The 21804-nt window shown below is 33.9% G+C and overlaps 1 protein-coding gene across 2 annotated transcripts; it reads right to left on the reverse strand.

Moving 5' to 3' along the window:
* Positions 1-5079: 5079 nt before the first annotated feature.
* LOC141334727 (sin3 histone deacetylase corepressor complex component SDS3) lies at positions 5080-21518 on the reverse strand. Of its 2 annotated transcripts, none has more exons than XM_073839946.1 (12): positions 21314-21518; positions 17719-17788; positions 17140-17195; positions 16586-16657; positions 16423-16442; positions 16171-16327; positions 15311-15406; positions 13542-13603; positions 12914-12935; positions 12691-12796; positions 6104-6188; positions 5080-5703 (listed from the first exon to the last, which is right to left on the reverse strand). In XM_073839946.1, exons 1-12 carry the CDS (start codon positions 21423-21425, stop codon positions 5605-5607), a joined length of 957 nt encoding a protein of 318 aa, XP_073696047.1. In that variant the 5' UTR covers positions 21426-21518; the 3' UTR covers positions 5080-5604. The 2 variants fall into 2 exon arrangements, with proteins under 2 accessions (XP_073696047.1, XP_073696046.1); XM_073839945.1 differs by having other exon boundaries at positions 12890-12935.
* Positions 21519-21804: the final 286 nt, after the last annotated feature.

The raw sequence follows: 21804 nt of genomic DNA on the forward strand, positions 1-21804 counted from the left end.
TGTGGGATGATTTGCATGAGACGCTGCTTTAAAAAATGATAAAAAAAAATACGAGACAAAACCCGTCCCGTATTGATTCAAAACGGGACGCGCAATTTCATTCTCAAATACGGGACGATTCCATATTTTAAGGGATGGGTGGCAACCCTAGTTTAAACAGTGACAAGATTCAGGTAACTAAGCAACAGAGCGTCCCTTAAATAAGCAGTTATGACGAAGTAGTATGTCCGAAAGCTTGCCTACTATTCTGCTACATACTCAAAAGTATGTACTTTTTCTTTACAAAAAGAGTACATACTTTTAGGGCATAGTATAAGTAGGCGAATTGGGACGCAGCAAGAGAATAATTTTGTCATCATTTACTCTCCTCCTAAATGGAAATGAAAACGTCAGTCCTATATTGTACAATTTGAATTTCAGACTTGTGTTTTCGAAATTAGAGTTGAAATGAAAGATAATGAAAATCTAAAGAGATTTGAGAGTTACAGAGGATTTTCAGCAAATGTACACAACGTCCTGCACAAAAAGTATTTTCAGAAGACTAATTATATAATATAATGGTGCTTATTTGCTTTGTTTGCATGGAAAACACTAGAAGAAAGAAAATCAAAGGTTTCAGACATGTCAGATGGGGGGTTATCTTATTATACAAGAACTTGAACCAGAAGGCACTCATGAGAGTGAAGCAGAAACTTCAAAACGTACAACTTTCTTCAACAACTCAAACCAGGTCTGCCTTTCACAGATAAAGCAAGAGGAAATACAAACATGCAGAGCGACCTGAAGCACATATCAAACCCATATTCCCCTTAACAAACCAGAGCGGCCCAGGGGCCAAACTTCAACCAGCCAGACGTCCCATGGGCGGCAACGGATTCACAGCGGAACAGGGAATGGTTGGGCACATGGTACACAGGACTACATGAAAAGTGATTCAAAAAGGATTGAAATGGAGAAGCTGAAGCAGAGCTGGTGTCCAGGGAACCCTTGTGTTAAGCCCACCACAGAGAGAGCTGCAGGTATTACGATTTATAGACTAGCGGTGCTCGCACTAATAAGGCACATTAACTGTTCTGAGCTGAAAAGCCTTAATGAAATCCTTTTCCCAAGACCAAATAATAATAGGTTAAAGACTATTTCTAGGGAATAAATAGCGAGGATATATTGCAAACATTCACTTGGTCATTACTATGTATTTTCATCTAATGCAACCCTTGCTGACCCTTACTTATATTGATTCCAGTAATTAGGGATCATTGATTTGACCGGTGATTTATTTAATGCAGATTGGCCCTGGAGTAACTGTCTATTTAAATGCAAAAAAGACAAAACGAGTTTTCGTGGATTCCCATTTTCACAGAGGCCATTCAATAAGGAGTAACGGGTCTTCAAAAAGAAGTTCTTTTTGGATGAATATGAGGTTAAAAATGAGAATCAATCCATGTGATATTTTAAACAGTGCAGTTTTGCATGCATGGGTTTCACATTTCACATGAAATTTGCCACTTTTGTTGTTTGAGTGTCACACTTTAATGATAACAGGTGTGGAAAAGACATCGTGGAGTGGTTTGAAAGACCAAGCAGACTTGCCTGAATAATAACGCATCTTGTTTAATGTCAGAGCATTTGAATGAGGTTTGCCACAGCATGTCAGGTATGTTTAACCAGACCGAGCGTTGCCCAAGTGCTTGCGTCTGCATTTATGTGACTCATTCTTAAATGTAACATATTTAGAAAATAGAGCGCAACAGTGCCTGGACATATTTTTCAGTGGCCTTGATTCTAGAAGTATTTTTTCCCATTCATTTTTTCCCATAGGGATTTTTGAAAAAGTCTTCGTTTAAGAGCCATGATCTAAGCCAACCGGCTAAAAGGTGAATCACAACTTTGATTTGAAGCAAAAAGTGTTTGAAAACAAAGGTACATAATAGCTTTAATGAGGGTAAAAACTGCAATTTAACTGCATTTAAGAAATAATTAAATATTCTTTTGATGCAATTAGCTTGTTTCAGTTCTCTGATTGGTGGAGATATACTTTAAATAATGATAGTAAATAATGCAACAAAAGCATATACCACTGATTAATAATATTGTAGCTCACATGTATGTCTTTGCAGGCCTGTAAAGGTTAAAACTCTTTTTTTTCTATGGAGAAAATGAATGGGATTTCTATGGAAGCCCGTTTCTGCCACTGAATAAAAAACCTAAAAAAGGTAATTGCTTATTGACTTTTTCATCTCACAATTCTGACTTTTTTTCTTACAGTTGCAAGTTTTTCTCAGAATTGTGACATATAAAATCAGAATTATGATATAAAGTCAGAATTGCAGGATATAATCACACAATTGTGAGAAATAAAATAAGTATGGTGACATATAAACTCGCAATTTGATATAACGTCCAGTTCTGAGGAGAAAAATTATATATGTTACCAGAATTGCAAGTTTATATCTCACAATTCTGACTTAACTAGCAATTGCGACTTTTTTTCTCACGATTGCTAGATTATATCCCGGAATTCTGACTTTACAACTCGCAATTGTGGGTTTATAACTTACAATTCTAAGACAAAAGTCATAATTGTGGGTTTGTATCACGCAATTCTAAGAAAGAAAGTCAGAACTGTGAGATAAGTCGCAATAACCTTTTTTGTCATTCAGTGGCAGAAACTGGCTTCCGTAGATTTCAGTTGATAATGAATTAGATCAAGAACTACTACATTCACCCTGTCAGTGCTGATTTGCATGTTGTAACAACAAAGGTGATAATTTACCCGAGTGCTGTTGAACGAGTACAATTTAACCACAAGCAAGATGTCAAGGGAGAGTGTTTCTGTTAAGAAAAAGAGAGGTAGTAGTGCAAGATGTTTTATACAACTCTGAAAACATCATGAATTGATTTGACACCAAGGACTATTTCCTGAAAAATACTTCAAATTGGCCATACCGGCAAAAAAAAGTTTGTGTTTTGGGGAGGAATTGAGTTTTGAACTGGAGAATAAAGTAATGGCCATTTATAGAGGGAAAAAAAATGTGACAGGAAAATGACAGGACATCCAAAATAAGGTGTTGTCTCAAACAGACAGTGCGCCCGGGAGGCTAAAAGACTGAAAATTACAAGGACAACAAACTGGTTTCACAAAAAGGTTTTCTAGTTTTCATTTACCAATTTTTTATGCAATTCCGTGAAATCTTCATATCCAAGTAAAGCATCTTAGCTACCTGCTGTAATCGTAATCACACATCTTTCTGCGACTTGCTTTGGTAATAAAGCTTCTGCTACGAACTTCCATATGAAATCAAACAAACATTTTTCATTTACACTGCCAATGATAGGAAGCGACCCAAAGTAATTCTTTTCAATGAAAATTTTGCTTTAGATGATTTCAACTATATGTAAATGAGAAATGACATCCAATACACGTTGTTCCAAACCCGTTGAACACAAAAGATATTTTAAAGAACCAAACAGTTGTTGGGCCCCATTGACTTCTATAGTAGGGAAAGAAATACTATTGAAGTCAATGGGGACCAATTTTCTTGCCAACTTGCCAGCATTCTTACAAAATATGTTCAACCTAAGAAAGAAACTCTTACAGGTTTCGGACAACATGAGAGTGAGCAAAAGGTGTTTTAACTTTCAACCATCACTTCTACAGTCAAGATCAACAGTTTACATACATACACCTTGCAGAATCTGCAAAATGTAAATAATTTTATCAAAATAAGAGCATCGTTGCGTGTAAATGCATTTTGTTTTTATTTAGTACTGACATGAATAAGGTATTTCACTTTAAAAACATTTACATCCACAAGAGAAAATTATAACTGTGTTGTTAACTGAATGATCCACGGCTGTGTGGGTTTTTGTTGTTGTTTGTTTAGTGATAGTTGTTCATGAGTCCCTTGTTTGTCCTGAACAGTTAAACTGCCTGCTGTTCTTCAGAAAAATCCTTCAGGTCACACAAATGTTTTGGTTTTTCAGCATTTTTGTGTATTTGAACCCTTTCCAACAACGACTGTATGGTTTTAAGATCCATCTTTTCACACTGAGGACAACTGGGGGACTCATTTGCAATTATTACAAAAGGTCCAAATGCTCACTGATGCTCCAGAAGGAAACACAATGCATTAAGAGCCAGGGGGTGAAAACTTTTGGAATTTGAAGATCAGGGTAAAGTTCACCTATTTTGTCTTCTGGGAAACATGCAAGTATCTTCTGTAGCTTCTAAAGGGCAGTACTAAATGGAAAAATTATGATATTTTGACAAAATAAGACAAATATACATATCTTCATTCTGTTCAAAAGTTTTCACCCCTGGATCTTTGAGCTATTTTTACTTCTGGAGCATTAATGAATGTTTGAACATTCTGTAATAGTTGCATTTGAGTCCCTCCGTTGTCCTCAGTGTGAAAAGATGGATCTGAAAATCATACAGTCATTGTTAGAAAGGGTTTAAATACACAAAAATCTTGAAACACCAAAACATTAGTGTGACCTGAAGAATTTTTTTCTGAAGAACAGTGGGCTGGACAAAACAAGGGACTTATGAACTATGAACTATCACTAAACAAACAAACAAACAAAAAAAAAAAAAACACAAAAAGAAAAAAAAAATGGGGTCATTTTTATAAATGCAACTATTATTTTCTCTTGTGGACTAGAGAAAATGGTAAACATCTTTCATGTGAAATATCATATTCAGGTCAGTACTAAATAATAAACAATGTGCATTTTGTATGATCTCTCTTACTTTGCTGAAATAATTAACATTTTGCAGATTCTTTTTAAGCAACGTTAGAATATAAACACAACATTATGCATTCCGAAAGCAATAAAAATCTCAAGATGTAGAGTTGGTCTATACCGAAGCACCATAAACATGTAAGCAACCTGCTGAAATTTGCTTGCAAGTTGTTTGTTATGAGGAAAGCTTCTGCCAGGAACATAAATATGAATGTAAATGAATGCTTCTCATTATATATGCAAGTAGAAGGGCATTGAAAACAAGGTCAACTTCCAGCACTGTAAATGGGGAGGAAGAAAAAAAAAGCAAAAACAATTCTGAAGAAATAAATGTTGTTTTGTACTGTATGAGCCAAATTTATTTAATATTCGACTGAATACAAAATTAAAACTTGCAAAGTAACTCTGAAATCCTGTACACTTTTAAATGCATGGAGAGAATAGATTATGCCATTACTTATCAAAAAAAACAAAAAACAAAATTACAATTGTAAATGTCTTACTTGTAATAGAATACAATGCCAAAATGTATTGTGGTTTACTCGCTTCATCATAGAGAGCTCTTTGAAATCGAATGGTAAAGTGTTGAGCGTTACCTCAGTTCTGACTGCATTACATGTACAATCCAGTTCATAGAGAAAGAAAAGGCAAAAAGAAAGACAAATGTGAGACATTTCATGATATACTTTGGTAATATCTATACCACACGTGTGAGAGTCATAGAAAAATAAGATGAGACGGGAAGAAGTTTCATGCTTCAACATGTAGTAGCTGACTTGGTAAAACAGGAAGAGCTTTAAAATGTTTGTTTAAAAAAACAAAACAAAGGAAAGAGAAGATGATGAGGAAGAGTGACGTCTATGCTGCGGATCGGCGTCTAATGATGAAGGCTCCTCGTTGCAGCTGCCCTAAATAGATCCTCATCTTCGTACTGTCACTTGTCTTTCTCACCCAGATCTGCAAGAGAATAGAAAGCAAAGACAAAGCACTTCAGTGTTTATCCTCTACCAACTTCTTCCAGCATCCAAATGAATCCCAAACAGTGATTTGTACTCCAAAGCCACTGGCTCAGCAAATACAAGTCCAGATCTATGCAGTGTGCTATTGATGCTGGCATTAAAAGGATGCAAATGAGACAAAAGCTATTGGAAAGACATCCTCGCACAATTTGATACGAATGCAGATTACAATAAATGAGAGCGGCTAAATGAGAATTTTCCTCTCCTGGCCCTCCGAAGCTGATGCACTTGTGCCGATCTCAATAACCTGCTGTTTATTCCCCCTCTGAGCAGGTCATTAGTTTGAAGAGCACAGTCATTTGTTTAGCACCAATCAGAGGAGAGAATCGGACACAAACCTCATTGGTCCCCACAGAGCTGATGACACAGCTGATCTTGGTATTCTCCTTGGACTCCAGATAGATTGCTTGACTTTTATGGTACCTGAAACAATAACAGCAGTGGTCATTTAAGATACTCCAAACTGAAAGACCATTACAGAAAGTTCCCTTTAGGGACATGTTCTCAGGCAAGTACTGTATGGGAGCTTATCTCCTCATATTTCACAACTGAAAAAGCAGTATTTAGGCTTAAAGGATTTCCCAAAAATTATAATTGCGTCATCATTTTTTCACCTGCATAAAAATTGCATGCAAGAATATTGACTTGCAATTATACATGGCTAAAATGAAATTATTTCTGCTGAAGGAAGCAATACCAGCTTTCACAGAAGACAATTACATAGATATTCAGTAAATAAGTCACATTTTTATGGATATTATTTGGTAAATTATATCACCTAAAACCAGCAATAAAGTTCCAGTATGGAAGTAATAGTTTTTTTCAAAGTAAGAGCTATGATTTAATTATATTGGGATTTATTTGGGTATGTTTTTGATTATAATGCCTATTCATGTAAATTAAACTCTTACTGTGTTTCAGACTAATTTAGACTAGTAACTTGCCTTTTTGAACTGCTCACTAAAAAAAAAAACAGTTTATATTGGTCATCTGTTTCAAAACCAGGTTACACTGTGTTTTTGATTTACTAAAAAGAACTGGCTCACACTTGTTTTACGTATTAGGAATGTGCATGTTTATTTACGTTATCTGATGTCCAAAAAAGCTCTTCTGACATATACAGTCACAACAGAATTAAGGCACCTTCAACATTTCTCACATTATCAGTTTATTCGCTATAGTTTAGAAAATGGTAATAAAATATGACAAGAACTCAAGAGTTAAACTGTGTCAGGACAAATTCATCTTGATAATGCCAGATAACTTTGATAGAAAGATATGTAAAAAAAAAAAAAAAAAAAAAACATGGTCAGGTCAAAGTTTCAAATAAAAATTTTGGTTCCAAATTTTTAATAAATTTTACTGTATGAAGATTGTGAAGACACTGTATCGTCTTTTTGAACTGCTCACTAAAATAACCAGTTTATATTAGTCATCTGTTTCAAAACCAGGTTACACTGATTGCACTGTGCTTTTGATTAACTAAAAAGAACTGGCTCACACTTGTTTTACATCTTAGGAATGTGCATGTTTATTTATGTGTCTTCTGATGTCCAAAAAAGCTCTTCTGACATATACAGTCACAACTGAATTTATGAAGACGCCTTCAACATTTCTCACATTATCAGTTTATTTGCTATAGTTTAGAAAATGGTAATAAAATATGACAAGAAAGAGTTAAACTGTGTCAGGACAAATTCATCTTGATAACGTCAGATAACTTTGATAGAAAGGTATGTGAATAAACATGGTCAGGTTAAAGTGTCAAATCAAATTTTGGTCCTAAATTTGTAACAAATTTTACTGTATGAAGATTTTTTAGGTATGATATGTCAGAGTTTACTTCATTTTTCAATCCTCACTTACAAAAATTAAATATAGTGTCCTGCACCCACTAGTAAATTTTTTTTTTATTATTATATCTGGTCTCTAAATAATTTTTGTTAGTGTTTTTTCGATTTAGACATGTCATTAGGGCAAAAATGGCCGTTTTGCTGACTTTCTCTGTTTCTAAATATATGCGCTTAAGTTTTGTTTGGAATAATTTTAAATGTAGAACATCAACAACTCTGTGAATCTGATTACAATGTTTAGTGTTCATATAAACAAAGCCTTTAGAATCTGAAATCGGTCTGGTTTCATTCAGACTGCCAAATAGCTCTGCATGTAAACATAACCGTTTGTTTGCATTTAAAGTTTTTTTTTTTCACTAAATGGAACTGGCCTTCATTTGGATTAGACTGGTCATGATGTAAACTCATCAAAAATAGAGCTTTATTGCAGGAATTCTAAAACGTAAAATATGTTAAAAAAAAGTCCGCACACTCTATCAAAAATCACAAGCGAGATAAAAGCAATATTAAAATGGTAAACATGTGACTGAAACATTTGCCTTGTTTTTTTTTTTCAGTAAATTGCCTATATTGATTTCACCTCACTTATGAGTGTGCAGACTTCTTCCAAGTATTTTACATTTGGGAAGCTTTTTTTGCTCTCAGGTGGATTATTTTGAAGGCACAGTGATTTTTTTTTTTCATCTATTTCTTAAATATTTGTTTTAACAAACTGAAAACATTACCTCACCACAATTCCACCAAGACACTTGAAAGTTTCCAAACATTTCTGAGCAGACACATGGTTTCACATGCCACTGCAAGGACGATCAGCTATCCTTCTCGTCTCCCTGTAGCACTGTCTTAGGCTCCTTACATTACAGACAGTGCAGTTTATTGCTCTGGCCACATCTGCAGTCATCATGCCTCCCAGCATCAGGTCATGCAGGTGGTCAGGAATCCTGGGCATTCTTGTCTTATTCAGAGTCAGTAGAAAAGTCTCTTTACTCTCTTAAGTTACTGTAACTGTGACCTTAATTGTCTATTGCCTGTAAATTGTAGGTGTCTCAAGGACTGTTTCACATGTGCATGTGCATTAATTGTTTAGGCATGAATAGCATTGTTTAAAAGATTAGTTTACTTCCAGAAGTAAAATTTCCTGATAATGTACTCACCCTTATTTTATTCAAAATGTTCATGTCTTTCTTTCTTCAGTTGAAAAGAAATGAAGGTTTTTGAGAAAAAAGATTTCAGGATTTATCTCCATATAGTGGACTTCAATGGTGGCCAACGGGTTGAAGGAAAATGAGAAAATTACAGATTGTTTCTCTAGATAAGACCCTTATTCCACACCTGGGATTATGTGAAGCCTTTTGAAGATTTTTAAGTACACATCTGTTTTATTGCATTAAAGTCAACACAGAATGCAAACTTACCTTCACAATTGAGGTAAAACATGATTATTTTACCATGCTACTAAAATTATACAGCAACGGCACAGATTTTCAGCAGCGAGGAAAGAACTAGTTCTTAAAAATCACTCGCACTGTTTGTTTGTGGCGTGTAACTGGCTAAGGAGGATAACTTATCCTCGTTTCTTGCCATTATTTTTATATTTTTGTTACAATCACATTGAATACAGGCGGCAAACTCACTTTTTAACGAGTCAAGTAAACTGATTTATTTCACAGTGGCGCAAAAGCAATACTATAGTGAGGCTTCCTTAGCAAACGGAACTAATTAGAGAGGGAGAGCTTGTCATCTTTTAAAACACAGTGCATAGAGAGCAAAAGTAGCCTGTGGCTTCAACCTTCTCACATAAACATCCTCTGCAAAAGTTCAGATAGCGGCATAACTCTCCACTCATTATTAGAAAAGCAGAATAAAACTGCATTTAATATACACGTAACATTATACATTTAATGCCTGCGGTATCACCCTAGAACACATTTCCTCCTCCGCTCACTCTCTCCTCGTCTGCACACAAATATTCCGGTTGGATTGCATTGCTGAAAGCTACAGCAGCCCACTGTCTAAAGGGCACGACTGGATGAATGCATGCTGACACACTCATAAAAATCCAGAGGCATTCATGACGTTTAATGTCACAAATGCACAAGACACGGTCATCTTCAGACCTCATCCTAAACCACAAGCTTCCTGTGCACTATGATGATCACACAAACAGTGAAATATAGATTTATATAGTCTGTTCAGAGTATCGCATCTCAGAATATGTGGATCATAATGCCCAAGATGTTTACATTATTAAATATCACGACACGAGCAACGGTAAATACCATGTCAGCAATGCATGACCTGAATCCTGGCGCAGATGTCGGCTTGTTAAGGAAACTACTCCTTGCAATATACATCACAAACACAACCGTATCTACAATAACTAATGAAATAACATTTTAAAGTGATAACTGAGAAATTAATAGCACCTTCTTACAGCCCAAATACAATAAATATCTGAACGCTACAAGCTTCAAAAATCCTTTAATAATCTCTTCTACATGTCATGCAATTTTAATGCCATTATGAAAAATTGTAAAAATGTTGAGAAAAATTATGCATAGATAGATAGAACGATAGATAGATAGTTATAACTATAGATAGATCGATATACCGATAGATAGAACGATAGGCCGATATATAGAATTTTAAAACTATAGATAGAACGATAGACAGAACGATAGATAGATAGATAGATAGATAGATAGATAGATAGATAGATAGATAGATAGATAGATAGATAGATAGAACGTTATAACTATAGATAGATAGACCGATAGATAGAAAGATATATAGAACGATAGATATAAAGATAGACAGACCGATAGATAGACAGACAGAACGATAGATAGATAGATAGATAGATAGATAAAACATTATAACTATAGATAGATAGAACGATAGATATAAAGATATAACGGTAGATAGACAGATAAATAGATAAATAGAACGTTATAACTATAGAAAGATAGAACTATAGAAAGATAGAACTATAGAAAGATAGAACTATAGAAAGATAGAACTATAGATAGATAGACCGATAGAATGATAGAACGACAGATAGATAAAACGTTATGATAGATAGATAGATAGATAGATAGACAGACAGACAGACAGACAGACAGACAGATAGATAGATAGAACATTATAACTATAGATATATAGAACACTAGATAGAAAGACAGAACAATAGAAAGATAAAATGATAGATTGATAAATAGGCCGATAGAACAATAGATAGAAAGATAGATAGAACGATAGATAGACCGACAGAACGATAGATAGATAGATAAAACATTATAACTATAGATAGATAGGACGATAGATATAAAGATATAACGACAGATAGACAGATAAATAGATAAATAAATAGAACGTTATAACTATAGATAGAAATATAGATAGAAAGACAGATAGACTGATAGAATGATAGAAAGACAGATAGATAAAACGTTATGATAGATAGACAGATAGAACATTATAACTATAGATATATAGAACACTAGATAGAAAGATAGAACAATAGAAAGATAGAACGATAGATTGATAAATAGGCCGATAGAACGATAGATAGAACGATAGATAAAACGTTATAACTATAGATAGATAGAACAATAGATAGAACAATAGATAGATAGATAGATAGATAAAACATTATAACTATAGATAGATAGGACGATAGATATAAAGATATAACGACAGATAGACAGATAAATAGATAAATAAATAGAACGTTATAACTATAGATAGAAATATAGATAGAAAGACAGATAGACTGATAGAATGATAGAAAGACAGATAGATAAAACGTTATGATAGATAGACAGATAGAACATTATAACTATAGATATATAGAACACTAGATAGAAAGATAGAACAATAGAAAGATAGAACGATAGATTGATAAATAGGCCGATAGAACGATAGATAGAACGATAGATAAAACGTTATAACTATAGATAGATAGAACAATAGATAGAACAATAGATAGATAGATAGATAGATAAAACATTATAACTATAGATAGATAGAACGATAGATATAAAGATATAACGATAGATAGACAGATAAATAGATAGATAGATAAATAGAACGTTATAACTATAGATAGATAGAACTATAGATAGAAAGACAGATAGACCGATAGAATGATAGAACGACAGATAGATAAAACGTTATGATAGATAGATAGATAGACAGATAGAACATTATAACTATAGATATATAGAACACTAGATAGAAAGATAGAACAATAGAAAGATAGATTGAACGATAGATAGAACGATAGACAGAACGTTATAACTATAGATAGATAGATAGATAGACAGATAGACAGATAGATGAACAGATAGATAGATAGAACGTTATAACTATACATAGAACTATAGATAGACCGATAGAACGACAGATAGATAGATAAAACGTTATAACTATAGATAGATAGATATAGATAGACAGCATAATAGGTTCTACTGTATTTTGTCGCGCCGTGCCGCTCGCGTCCAGTGTAGACACGGTGTTAGAACAATACATAGAAGGTTAGAATGTCAGAACTATAGAACGCTAGATTGAACAACAGACAGATAGAGATGCACTAAATCTGTCTTGTCTCAGTTCAGTCCTGCTCTGGGATGTGACTTTGTCCTTTATGTAAACTATAATGTGACAGAATTGAAAATCAGAAGGGTGCTTGCTCCATCTTGTGGTCAGTATAAATACTAGACAGTGACTGTAAGATTTCTTGAGACATTCACATCTTGTAAGAATCAGGGGGTCAAGGCTTGCGTGGTAAGCATATGCAATTATGTGCCTTAACTACGTTATTAATGTAAATCAGACAGTCTTCATAAAGCCTTTTCACACTTTTGAAAGACTGCTTTTGCCTGGATTATTATCTATTTAAACCAACATTATTTAGTCATTGGCCTCATAAATATGCAAATCAGCATGTTAGGTCTTAGTTATGAAATATACAGTGCAAAATCTTATAACCTGAATAGTGTAATAAAGTTTGAACAGTGTGAATCATGATAACTCAGAATTAAGTTTAATTAGTAGAACACAGATAACCTTACCATCTTTTATCATAGTAGAGTTTCCCCTCCTCTATCCGTGCCTCATAACGCTGGGACGGGGTGTCCACTGGAGTCGATGGGAGGTGCTCCGGAGAAGACGGGGACGCTGAAAAACATCACACACACGTATTCATTTCCAATTCATTTTAAAGCCATTGTGGCTAAAATAATCTGATAGGTGAAATATATGGGGAATCACCTCTAAGAGACAAAACGTCCATACCTGGTCTTTTCGGAGATTTAAGCTATAAAGGAAATAAAGCAAAAAAGATTTTTTGATTTTCTTCAGCAATCTCAGTTTTAAAAAACGACAGACATGGACAAACAGCTTGATATCTTAAACACTAATCAGCATCAAAAACCTATTTTCTGTGCTTTGCAGCATTTTTTCCCCATTTCAAACAGCCAATTACTTGCTATCCCCATGTAATATGATGTTTCTCATGTATCACTTTGAGAATAAAACGTTTAATGAAATGTAATGACATATTCAGGGGATCCTAATTTTCTTACCTACTAGAGAGCTTTAAAGAAATAAAAGAAATAAAATAAAGATCCTTTCTTTAAAGCCAAGACATGAATTATGAAGACTTTCATTACGTTTTGATGAAATTTAAATTTTGATGAAACTTTTTCTATCACACTTTTCATCTCATAGCCGGCAAACGAATATGCAAGAGTATTACAATTTGATTAGCAATTATATTGCTGTAGAATGAGACATACTGGAAATTAGGCCAAAAAGTACTATGAAACTATGTGCAAGGCGGTGAAATTTATACTTAGCTACAATTTTATGGGGCTTCATAAAAAATGGAGCAGAGTAGAATTTTGCTGAGACGAAACCTTACCTTATTTAATGTTCTCAGATCCTCCATGATCTGTTCATCAGTGAGTAAATAGTTTAACTGAGGTGAGAAGAGTTAAGACAACCTGCTTATACGAATAGAAGTCATTTATATAATAAACTCTTAAAGGTACAGTAGCAATAACAGTCTGTTTAATACTAAATCGTCATGTAAAACTGCACTCCAGGTCTCAAATTTGTGAGCATTTTGGTTGCATATGCCCCAAAAATTTCATCTGAGTGACCTCAAATTATATTTGGGAGCATTTGTGCGATTGCGAGAAATTGTTGCGGTGCGACTTGTTTTCATTTCTTTATAAAACTTTAGCTAGCCTAACTACTGCCCAGACAGTGACAGGTTTGCCGTTCTCTCCAACATTACATAACCATTTAAACTTCATTTTTACATTCTTACCTTTAATGCAGATTTTAGATATTAGCCGTCAATCACTCCCTGTCACTGAGCTCCGCTGAAACTCTGAACCGGCCGTTTTTGTTTTTTCTCTCAACCAACCTCTGTTCCGAATTTGCACAAACACATTGCAATTAGAGGTGTGTGATATGACGATTTTTGATTGTGGACAATTAAAAGGTCTCCACAATCTGCTTGTGAAGAAATATAGTATATTTCGTGCTACATCGCACACTCTGTCAGATGCAGTTCTGGCGCCTCTTCTCAATAAACTGTACACTTTGAATATTTAGTCTACTTTAATTATGGCTGCATTTATTGACTGCACTTAATACGACTAAGAAAGAACCATGTTTATTTTTTGTTAATTATACTGTAGATTGTATAAAATTTAAATGGCTCTACCTATTGGTGAAAACAAACATCTTGTTTATGTACTCATATTTTCATTCATTCTTGCTCCTTGCTTAAGGCATAAAATAAATATTTAAAAATGGCAGATTCAGCCCATTTGCTTGTAAAACATCAGCAGTTAGAATCGACCATGAAGAATCAAGATCAGTGCATTACTAAAAAGAAATGCCGAGACGAGTGCTGGCTGTTCTGCTCAATTGGCATTTGTGGTGCTCCTTAAAGGAGTAGTTCTCTTTCAGACCAAAATTTACAGATAATGCACTCACCCCCTTGTCATCCAAGATGTTCATGTCTTTCTTTCTTCAGTCGTAACAAAATTATGTTTTTTGAGGAAAACGTTTCAGGATTTCTCTCTATATAATGGACTTCTATGGTGCCCTAAGTTTGAAATTCCAAAATGCAGCTTCAAAGGGCTCTAAACAATCTCAGCCTAGGAAGAAGGGTCTTATCTAGCAAAACAATCGGTTATTTTCTAAAATAAATAGAAATTTATTTATTTTTAACCTCAAATGGTCATCTTTGGTTAGCTCTGTGTGTACTCTGTTCAGAGATTAAAAAGTATATAAATTGTAAGTTTTTAGAAAAATAACCGATCGTTTCGCTAGATAAGACCATCCTTCCTCGGCTGCATTTTGGAAGTTCAAACTCGGGGGCACCATAGAAGTCCATTATATGAAGAGAAATCCTGAAATGTTTTCCTCAAAAAAACGTAATTTCTTTATGACTTAAGAAAGAAAGACTTGAACATTTTGAAAGTGAACTACTCCTTTAATATTTATTGGCTACTTTTTGAAGTTGGGAGCACCAGTGTTACCGAGTAAAAAAGTTAATTTCTAGCCCTGCATTCCCTTGCTTTTGGTCCCAGAGACTGTAACTAACACTAGAAATGGACTTCAGGGAATTAAATAAAGTGTTCTGTTCTGTCTCTACAGCTATGTGAAGGATATCAGGTGCAGGCTTTCTCCTCTTGTCTGGAATGGGCACAGGGTCATTAGGTCGTCTCCGGAGCTTCCGGGTCATAATAGGTTTCATTTCCATGGAATCTAAAATAAATAGACAGCCAACTAGGTTTAAGGGTTTAAAGGAATATCTTCCACAACAAAGAACTCAGTGAAATAATGAAAGATGAGATATTGTAAAGGCTGTACTTGTTGGTCTATCTCATACAATTGCAATGTGTGCCAACTGAGGCGTTCGACCTTCAAGAAATTATAAAAAACACCATAAAAGTATAATAAAGTCATACAATAGCTTTGTGTGGTGAACAGACCAAAATCTAAGTTTTTTTTTTACTGATAACTGTCCTCTCCAGTGAGTTAACCACTGTGACTGAATCGAGTTTGTGTATTGAACTTGAACCACTTCAATCTGATTAGTGTACAAATCATTCAGTTTGCTTTTGTAAATCAGAATAAAGATTAATTGACCGATGCATTTATGAATATGGCAGTGCTACTTCTCTTGTGAACTTTTTAGCACATTTATTACACTTTTATGGTGCTTTTGTGTCATTTTAAAGCTTCAAAGTCCCTTAGTCTTTGTACACTGCATGAAAAGTGCTTGAAAAAAAATAAAACATTCTCTTATTGTGTTCTACAGAAAAAATTCATTCAGGTATGGAATGTCATGAGGCAATAAATAATGACAGAATTTCATTTTTGGTTGAACTATTGCTTCAATTTTTTTCTTTTAACACAAAAGAGAATAGCTAAACATTCAGCTATAGAAACATGATCTTATTCTCGACAAGAGCAATACTAACAATGGCTTGCATTTTTCTATCTGATCTCTTATTTTACTTTCTCACCTCCTGTCAGCTCCATAGTTAATTTCTCATTCTCGATCATTTTCTTCTTCTCCTCCAGCTCTGCAATAAGATTTTCCTTCAGCTCCACTTTCTTATCGTCAAATTCTTTCACCGCTGCTTTTTTCTCTTTGATGTAGTTCCTCTCCACCTGCTCTGTCTACAAGACATTTAACATTAATTAACCTGTCAAAGCTGTTTCTTGCTGCAGTAATAAATCCACAGATACATAAAAATGTATAATTTGAAGCTTACCTCGAGTTGTAGAAAGAGGTCTGGAAAGATAAAGAGATGGGAGGAGAGGGACAGAAAATGAGAGCGAGTACAAATAAGAGATAAGCATTAATAATGTAATGTTGGCTCTTGAAATATTGACACTGACAATGAGCAGAAAAATTTTATTATAAATCATCTTTACCAGCGTTACGAAGCCTCTCTTTATACTGCTGATCAAGCTTCTTCATTCTCTTCTGATACTCCTGCAGCGTGCCTGTGGAAATGCATAGGTATGAAAGTGATCTAATTTACTATTTTGTAGCATCTTTTTTTTATCCACTGTATTTGAATAGCCTTTTATTTACCAGCTCAGTTCATTAACAACTAGGCTACATCACCTTGTTTAGACCATTAACAACATAACTGTGCTACCAACTAGCTATTTTCCACAACATGTCCTGTTGTTTACAGGCTGTTTAATAATTTCTTAAGAACATGTGAAATAAATAATAATGTCTTTATACAAAATGTATATATGTGCAATAGCCTAACAGTTATATTAAATTTATTAGATTTTTTTTATAAGAAAATCATAGGGTTTTACTAATCATGAATCTGTTGATGCACAGTAAAGTTTGTAAATAAAAAGATAATAATAATTTGTGTACTTTTGTATTTATATTTCCATTATTAAAGTGCTTGACTTTAAATTAATTGTGTATTTCAAAAAAAAAAAAAAATTAATAGTCCAGTCACCTTCTTGCAGTTGTTGTAGCTGTCTTTTTAGGGATGCCAGTTTGTCTTGATACATCCTGAATTAAAGACATAAACACAACATCTCAAATGATCCATAAAATGTCATATACATTATTTTCACAAGTGCAGATAGATAGATAGAACGATAGATAGATAGAACGATAGATAGATAGAACGATAGATAGAACGATAGATAGATAGATAGATAGATAGATAGATAGATAGATAGATAGATAGATAGATAGATAGATAGATAGATAGATAGAATGATAGAACGATAGAATGATCGATAGATAGATAGATAGATAGACAGACAGACAGACAGACAGACAGACAGACAGACAGACAGACAGACAGACAGACAGACAGACAGACAGACAGACAGACAGACAGACAGACAGACAGACAGACAGACAGACAGACAGACAGACAGACAGACAGACAGACAGACAGACAGACAGACAGACAGACAGATAGATAGATAGATAGATAGATAGATAGATAGATAGATAGATAGATAGATAGATAGATAGATAGATAGATAGATAGATAGATAGATAGAAAGAAAGAAAGACTTACTGTTCTTTGATTTCAACGTAATCATCCTCATCGTGTTTGGCCAGATCTGTTTCACTGGCATCTTCTGTGTCTATAATAATAACAAACAATATAGAAATTAATTAAGTATACACTATAGGATAAGACAAGGTATGGAAGAACTTGAATGTCTTGCGTAAAGCCCAGAATTGACCCCACTGAACTTCTTTTGTGATATCATACTGAAATTGCTGAAATAATAATTGCACATATACAGCACCATCTAGTGGACAGACATGGCAGTTTAACCTCAGCTATTACATGTATGTTGTTTGCAGATTTTTTTTCTTACTAAAGAAATTATATTATATTTTATGAGAACTGTCACAAGTTGATGCTAAGACTAAATCTCAAGTACCAATAATAAACAAAGACCTAAGACAATTAAAACACATAAATAAAGCACATATTTCAGCACTAATGCAAAGACAACTACACTCAATATATGACAAATATATAATCAGCTGCTAATGAAGTCACATGCATTTATGCAGTTGCTTTCATCCAGTTGATATTTTTTCCGAAAGAAATTAATACTTTTTTTCAGCAAGGATGCATAATTGATCAAACTGACAAGATTTATTTTTCACTTCTAGTAAATGCTGTATTTGTGAAATATATATCAAAGAATCCTGAAAAAAGTATATCACAGTTTCCACAAAACTATTAAAGGAGTAGTTCACTTTCAGAACAAAAATTTACAGATAATGTTTTCACCCCCTTGTCATCCAAGATGTTCATGTCTCTTTTTCTTCAGTCGTAAAGAAATGGTGTTTTTTTTTTTGTTTTTTTTGAGAAAAACTTTTCAGGATTTCTCTCCATATAATGTACTTCTATGTGCCCCCAAGTTTGAACTGCGAAAATGCAGGTTCAAAGGGCTCTAAATGATCCCAGCTGAGAAAGAAGAATCTTATCTAGCGAAACGGTTGTTTTTTAATCTCAAACACTTTTGCATTTGAGGTTAAAAAGCATATATACTGTATTTTTTTTTTTTTTTTTTAGAAAATAACCCATCATTTTGCTAGATAAGACCCTTTTTCCTCGACTGTGAAATCCTGAAATGTTGTCCTCAAAAAACAATTTCCTTACGACTGAAGAAAGAAAGACATGAACATCTTGGATGACAAGGGGGTGAAAACATTATCTGTAAATTTTGTTCTGAATATAAACTACTTTTTAAGCAGCACAACACTGATAATATTAATATAAATGTTTCTTCTGCATCAAATCAGCATATTAGAATAATTTCTGAAGGATCACGTGACACTGAAGACTGGAGTAATGATGCTGAAAATTAAGCTTTGCATCACAGGAATGGATTACATTTTAAATATATATTACATAAACACAAAACAATTTTTAATTGTAATACAATTTTACAACATATTTATTTTTCTGTATTTCTGATCAAATAAATGCAGGCTTGGTGAGCATAAAAGACTTACTTCAAAAATCCTACCGACCCCAAACTTTTGACTGATAATATACCATTTTCATACAAAGAACTTAGATTAAATATTTATGCAAGATAGTTGAAGGATGGTTGACAAATTGAGATTCACCAACAGTGCAGTTTTTGCATAAAATGAAATTTGTCACTTTACATAAACTTTTTTAATTTCATTACTGCATTTATATTACCCACTTGACCACTGAAGTTAAAAAGGGAAGCATGCATAATACATTTAGTACAATTTTAAAATGGGGTTAAAAGTAATCTGCCAGTGTCACAAAATTTAAGTAAATAAATAAATATATAAAATAAGCCTTTGTAGACATTTTGTCCAGAAAAACTTTGGGGACAACTTTCAACAAACTACTATATATTTTTGTCTATGAAGACAAACTCTGGCCTATTATATAATACCAGATGTTCTGTAATTTAATTTTACCAAAATAATCAATTGTGACCCTGGACCACAAAACCAGTCTTAAGTCGCTGGGGTATATTTGTAGCAATAGCCAAAAATACATTGCATGGGTCAAAATTTTAGATTTTTCTTTTATGCCAAAAATCATTAAGAAATTAAGTAAAGTTCATGTTCCATGAAGATTTTTTATAAAATTCCAACTGTAAACATATCAAAATGTAATTTTTGGTTTGTAATATGCATTGATAAGAACCTAATTTGGACAACTTTAAAGGTGATTTTCTCAGTCTTTTTGATTTTTTTGCATCCTCAGATTTCTGATTTCAAATAGATGTATCTCAGCCAAATATTGTCCTATCCTAACAAACCATACATCAATAGAAAGCTTATTTATTGAGCTTTTATATGATGTATAAATCTCAGTTTTGTCAAATTTAACCTTATGACTGGTTTTGTGGTCCAGGGTCACAATTCTACAAGATTATCAGGTACCATTCATCATTTGTGAGGGGACACATTTGTGACCCAGGACCACAAAACCAGTCGTAAGTAGAATGGTACATTGGTAAAAATAGTCAACAATACATTGTATAGGTAAAAATCATCAATTTTTCTTTTATGCCAAAAATCTTTAGGAGATTAAATAAAGATTGTGTTCCATGAACATATTTTGTAAACTTGCTACCGTAAATGTAATAAAAAGCTAATTTTTGATTAGTAATATGCATTGCTAAGAACATCATTTGGACAACTTTAAAGGCTACTTTCTCAATATTTTGATTATTTTGCACCCCCAGATTTTTAAACGGTTGTTTCTCGGCCAAATATTGTCTTATTCTAACAAACCATACACCAATGGAAAGTTTTTCAGTCTTCAGATGTATGTATCTCAATTTAAAGAAATTGACCCATATGACTGGTTTTGTGGTCCAAGGTCACATTTGGGAATGCTATACTTCTGTTTCTCTCAAAACTGCATTGCTAACTTGATACATAATTGAAAAGGTTGGTAATTAATACAAAAACTGTTCATTACTCCGGATGCTCTTATATTTTAACTACACTTAATGTCATGTACACTTACCGTTTCATTTGATTTGATCTGATCTCCTAAGTCTGATATGACTCTTGTCAGTCTAACCTCTGATACGTTTATGACACCAGCAAAGGCTAACAGAGGGGAGACCAACTCCAAGAGTTTCAAACCAAATATTTGCCACCATAAATCATGTTCCCAACATGTTACATTGAAAACAAGTCCTCTGGTGAACCTGACTTCGAGGCTGTATGTACGAAAACAACAGCAACAACAACAACAACAAAAAAACATCCTACTTAATGTATTTGCTTCCTGACGCGCGCTAACTGCTAACTGTTTATCAACAGGCAGGATAGCACATAAAACATTAAACCATAAGAGAATGCATAACCACTATAGGATTAAATGCATACACATTTATCATTTACATCTAAAAAATATCACTACACGCATTTAATAATGCAGACGATGTTGCAAAAAGCTAGCAAGCTCTACTAAAATAAACAGTAAACCACATGTATACAAGCACAACAGAGCCAGTGTTTCATTACCAAACTAACGTTACAGTCAATCCCCTCATTAACAAATGAAACATGTCTTCTAATCCATAAATAATATGTGAATAAGATAAAAAGGTGAATAAACTTAAATTATTGTGCGTAATCACCTTCTTCCGAGTCTCTGCCTCTGAAACTGCGATCTTCATCTTCGTCCACACTGTCTAGCTCTTCCTCATCGTTATAATAATCCACCATGGGTGATAGCAAAGTCGAAGCCATTTATTATATTCAAAAATTAACAATATTGAAGGAAACGCCTGTGTGTAAACAATCACACAGCACCGACAACGACTCGAGCCTCTTTTTTCAATGGAGGGTAGGCCGAGGAATCTGATTGGCGGAGATGTTTGCGCAATGCATGCTGGGAAATGTAGTTTGAACCGCTTGTGCGCAAGTATGACATAAGGGAAAGAAGAAAATGGGAAGAGAGAGAGAGAGTGAGCGTGAGTGAGTGAGAGAGAGATAGTCTCTTCGCGTTTCAAATGTATTGTTGTTATTATCAGTCAAGGAGCAAGAAGATTTTCTTAAGTTGTCTGTAGGCTAAACAATTCTCTTCTTCAGTCATGCACTATTTTTGTCAGGTAAGCGTATTAGTCAT

This window comes from Garra rufa, chromosome 5 (genome assembly GCF_049309525.1).
Source record: "Garra rufa chromosome 5, GarRuf1.0, whole genome shotgun sequence".
In the NCBI taxonomy this organism is placed as follows: Eukaryota; Metazoa; Chordata; class Actinopteri; order Cypriniformes; family Cyprinidae; genus Garra; species Garra rufa.

Bases quoted from the DNA above. Each gene is read 5' to 3' on its own strand.
- LOC141334727 (XM_073839945.1), bottom strand. From the start codon at position 21,425: ATGGCTTCGACTTTGCTATCACCCATGGTGGATTATTATAACGATGAG. The intron at 17,196-17,718 runs GTAAGTCTTTCT...TCTTTAATTCAG, and splicing joins TACGTTGAAATCAAAGAACA to GATGTATCAAGACAAACTGG. The intron at 15,407-16,170 runs GTGAGAAAGTAA...TATTTATTTTAG, and splicing joins AACTATGGAGCTGACAGGAG to ATTCCATGGAAATGAAACCT.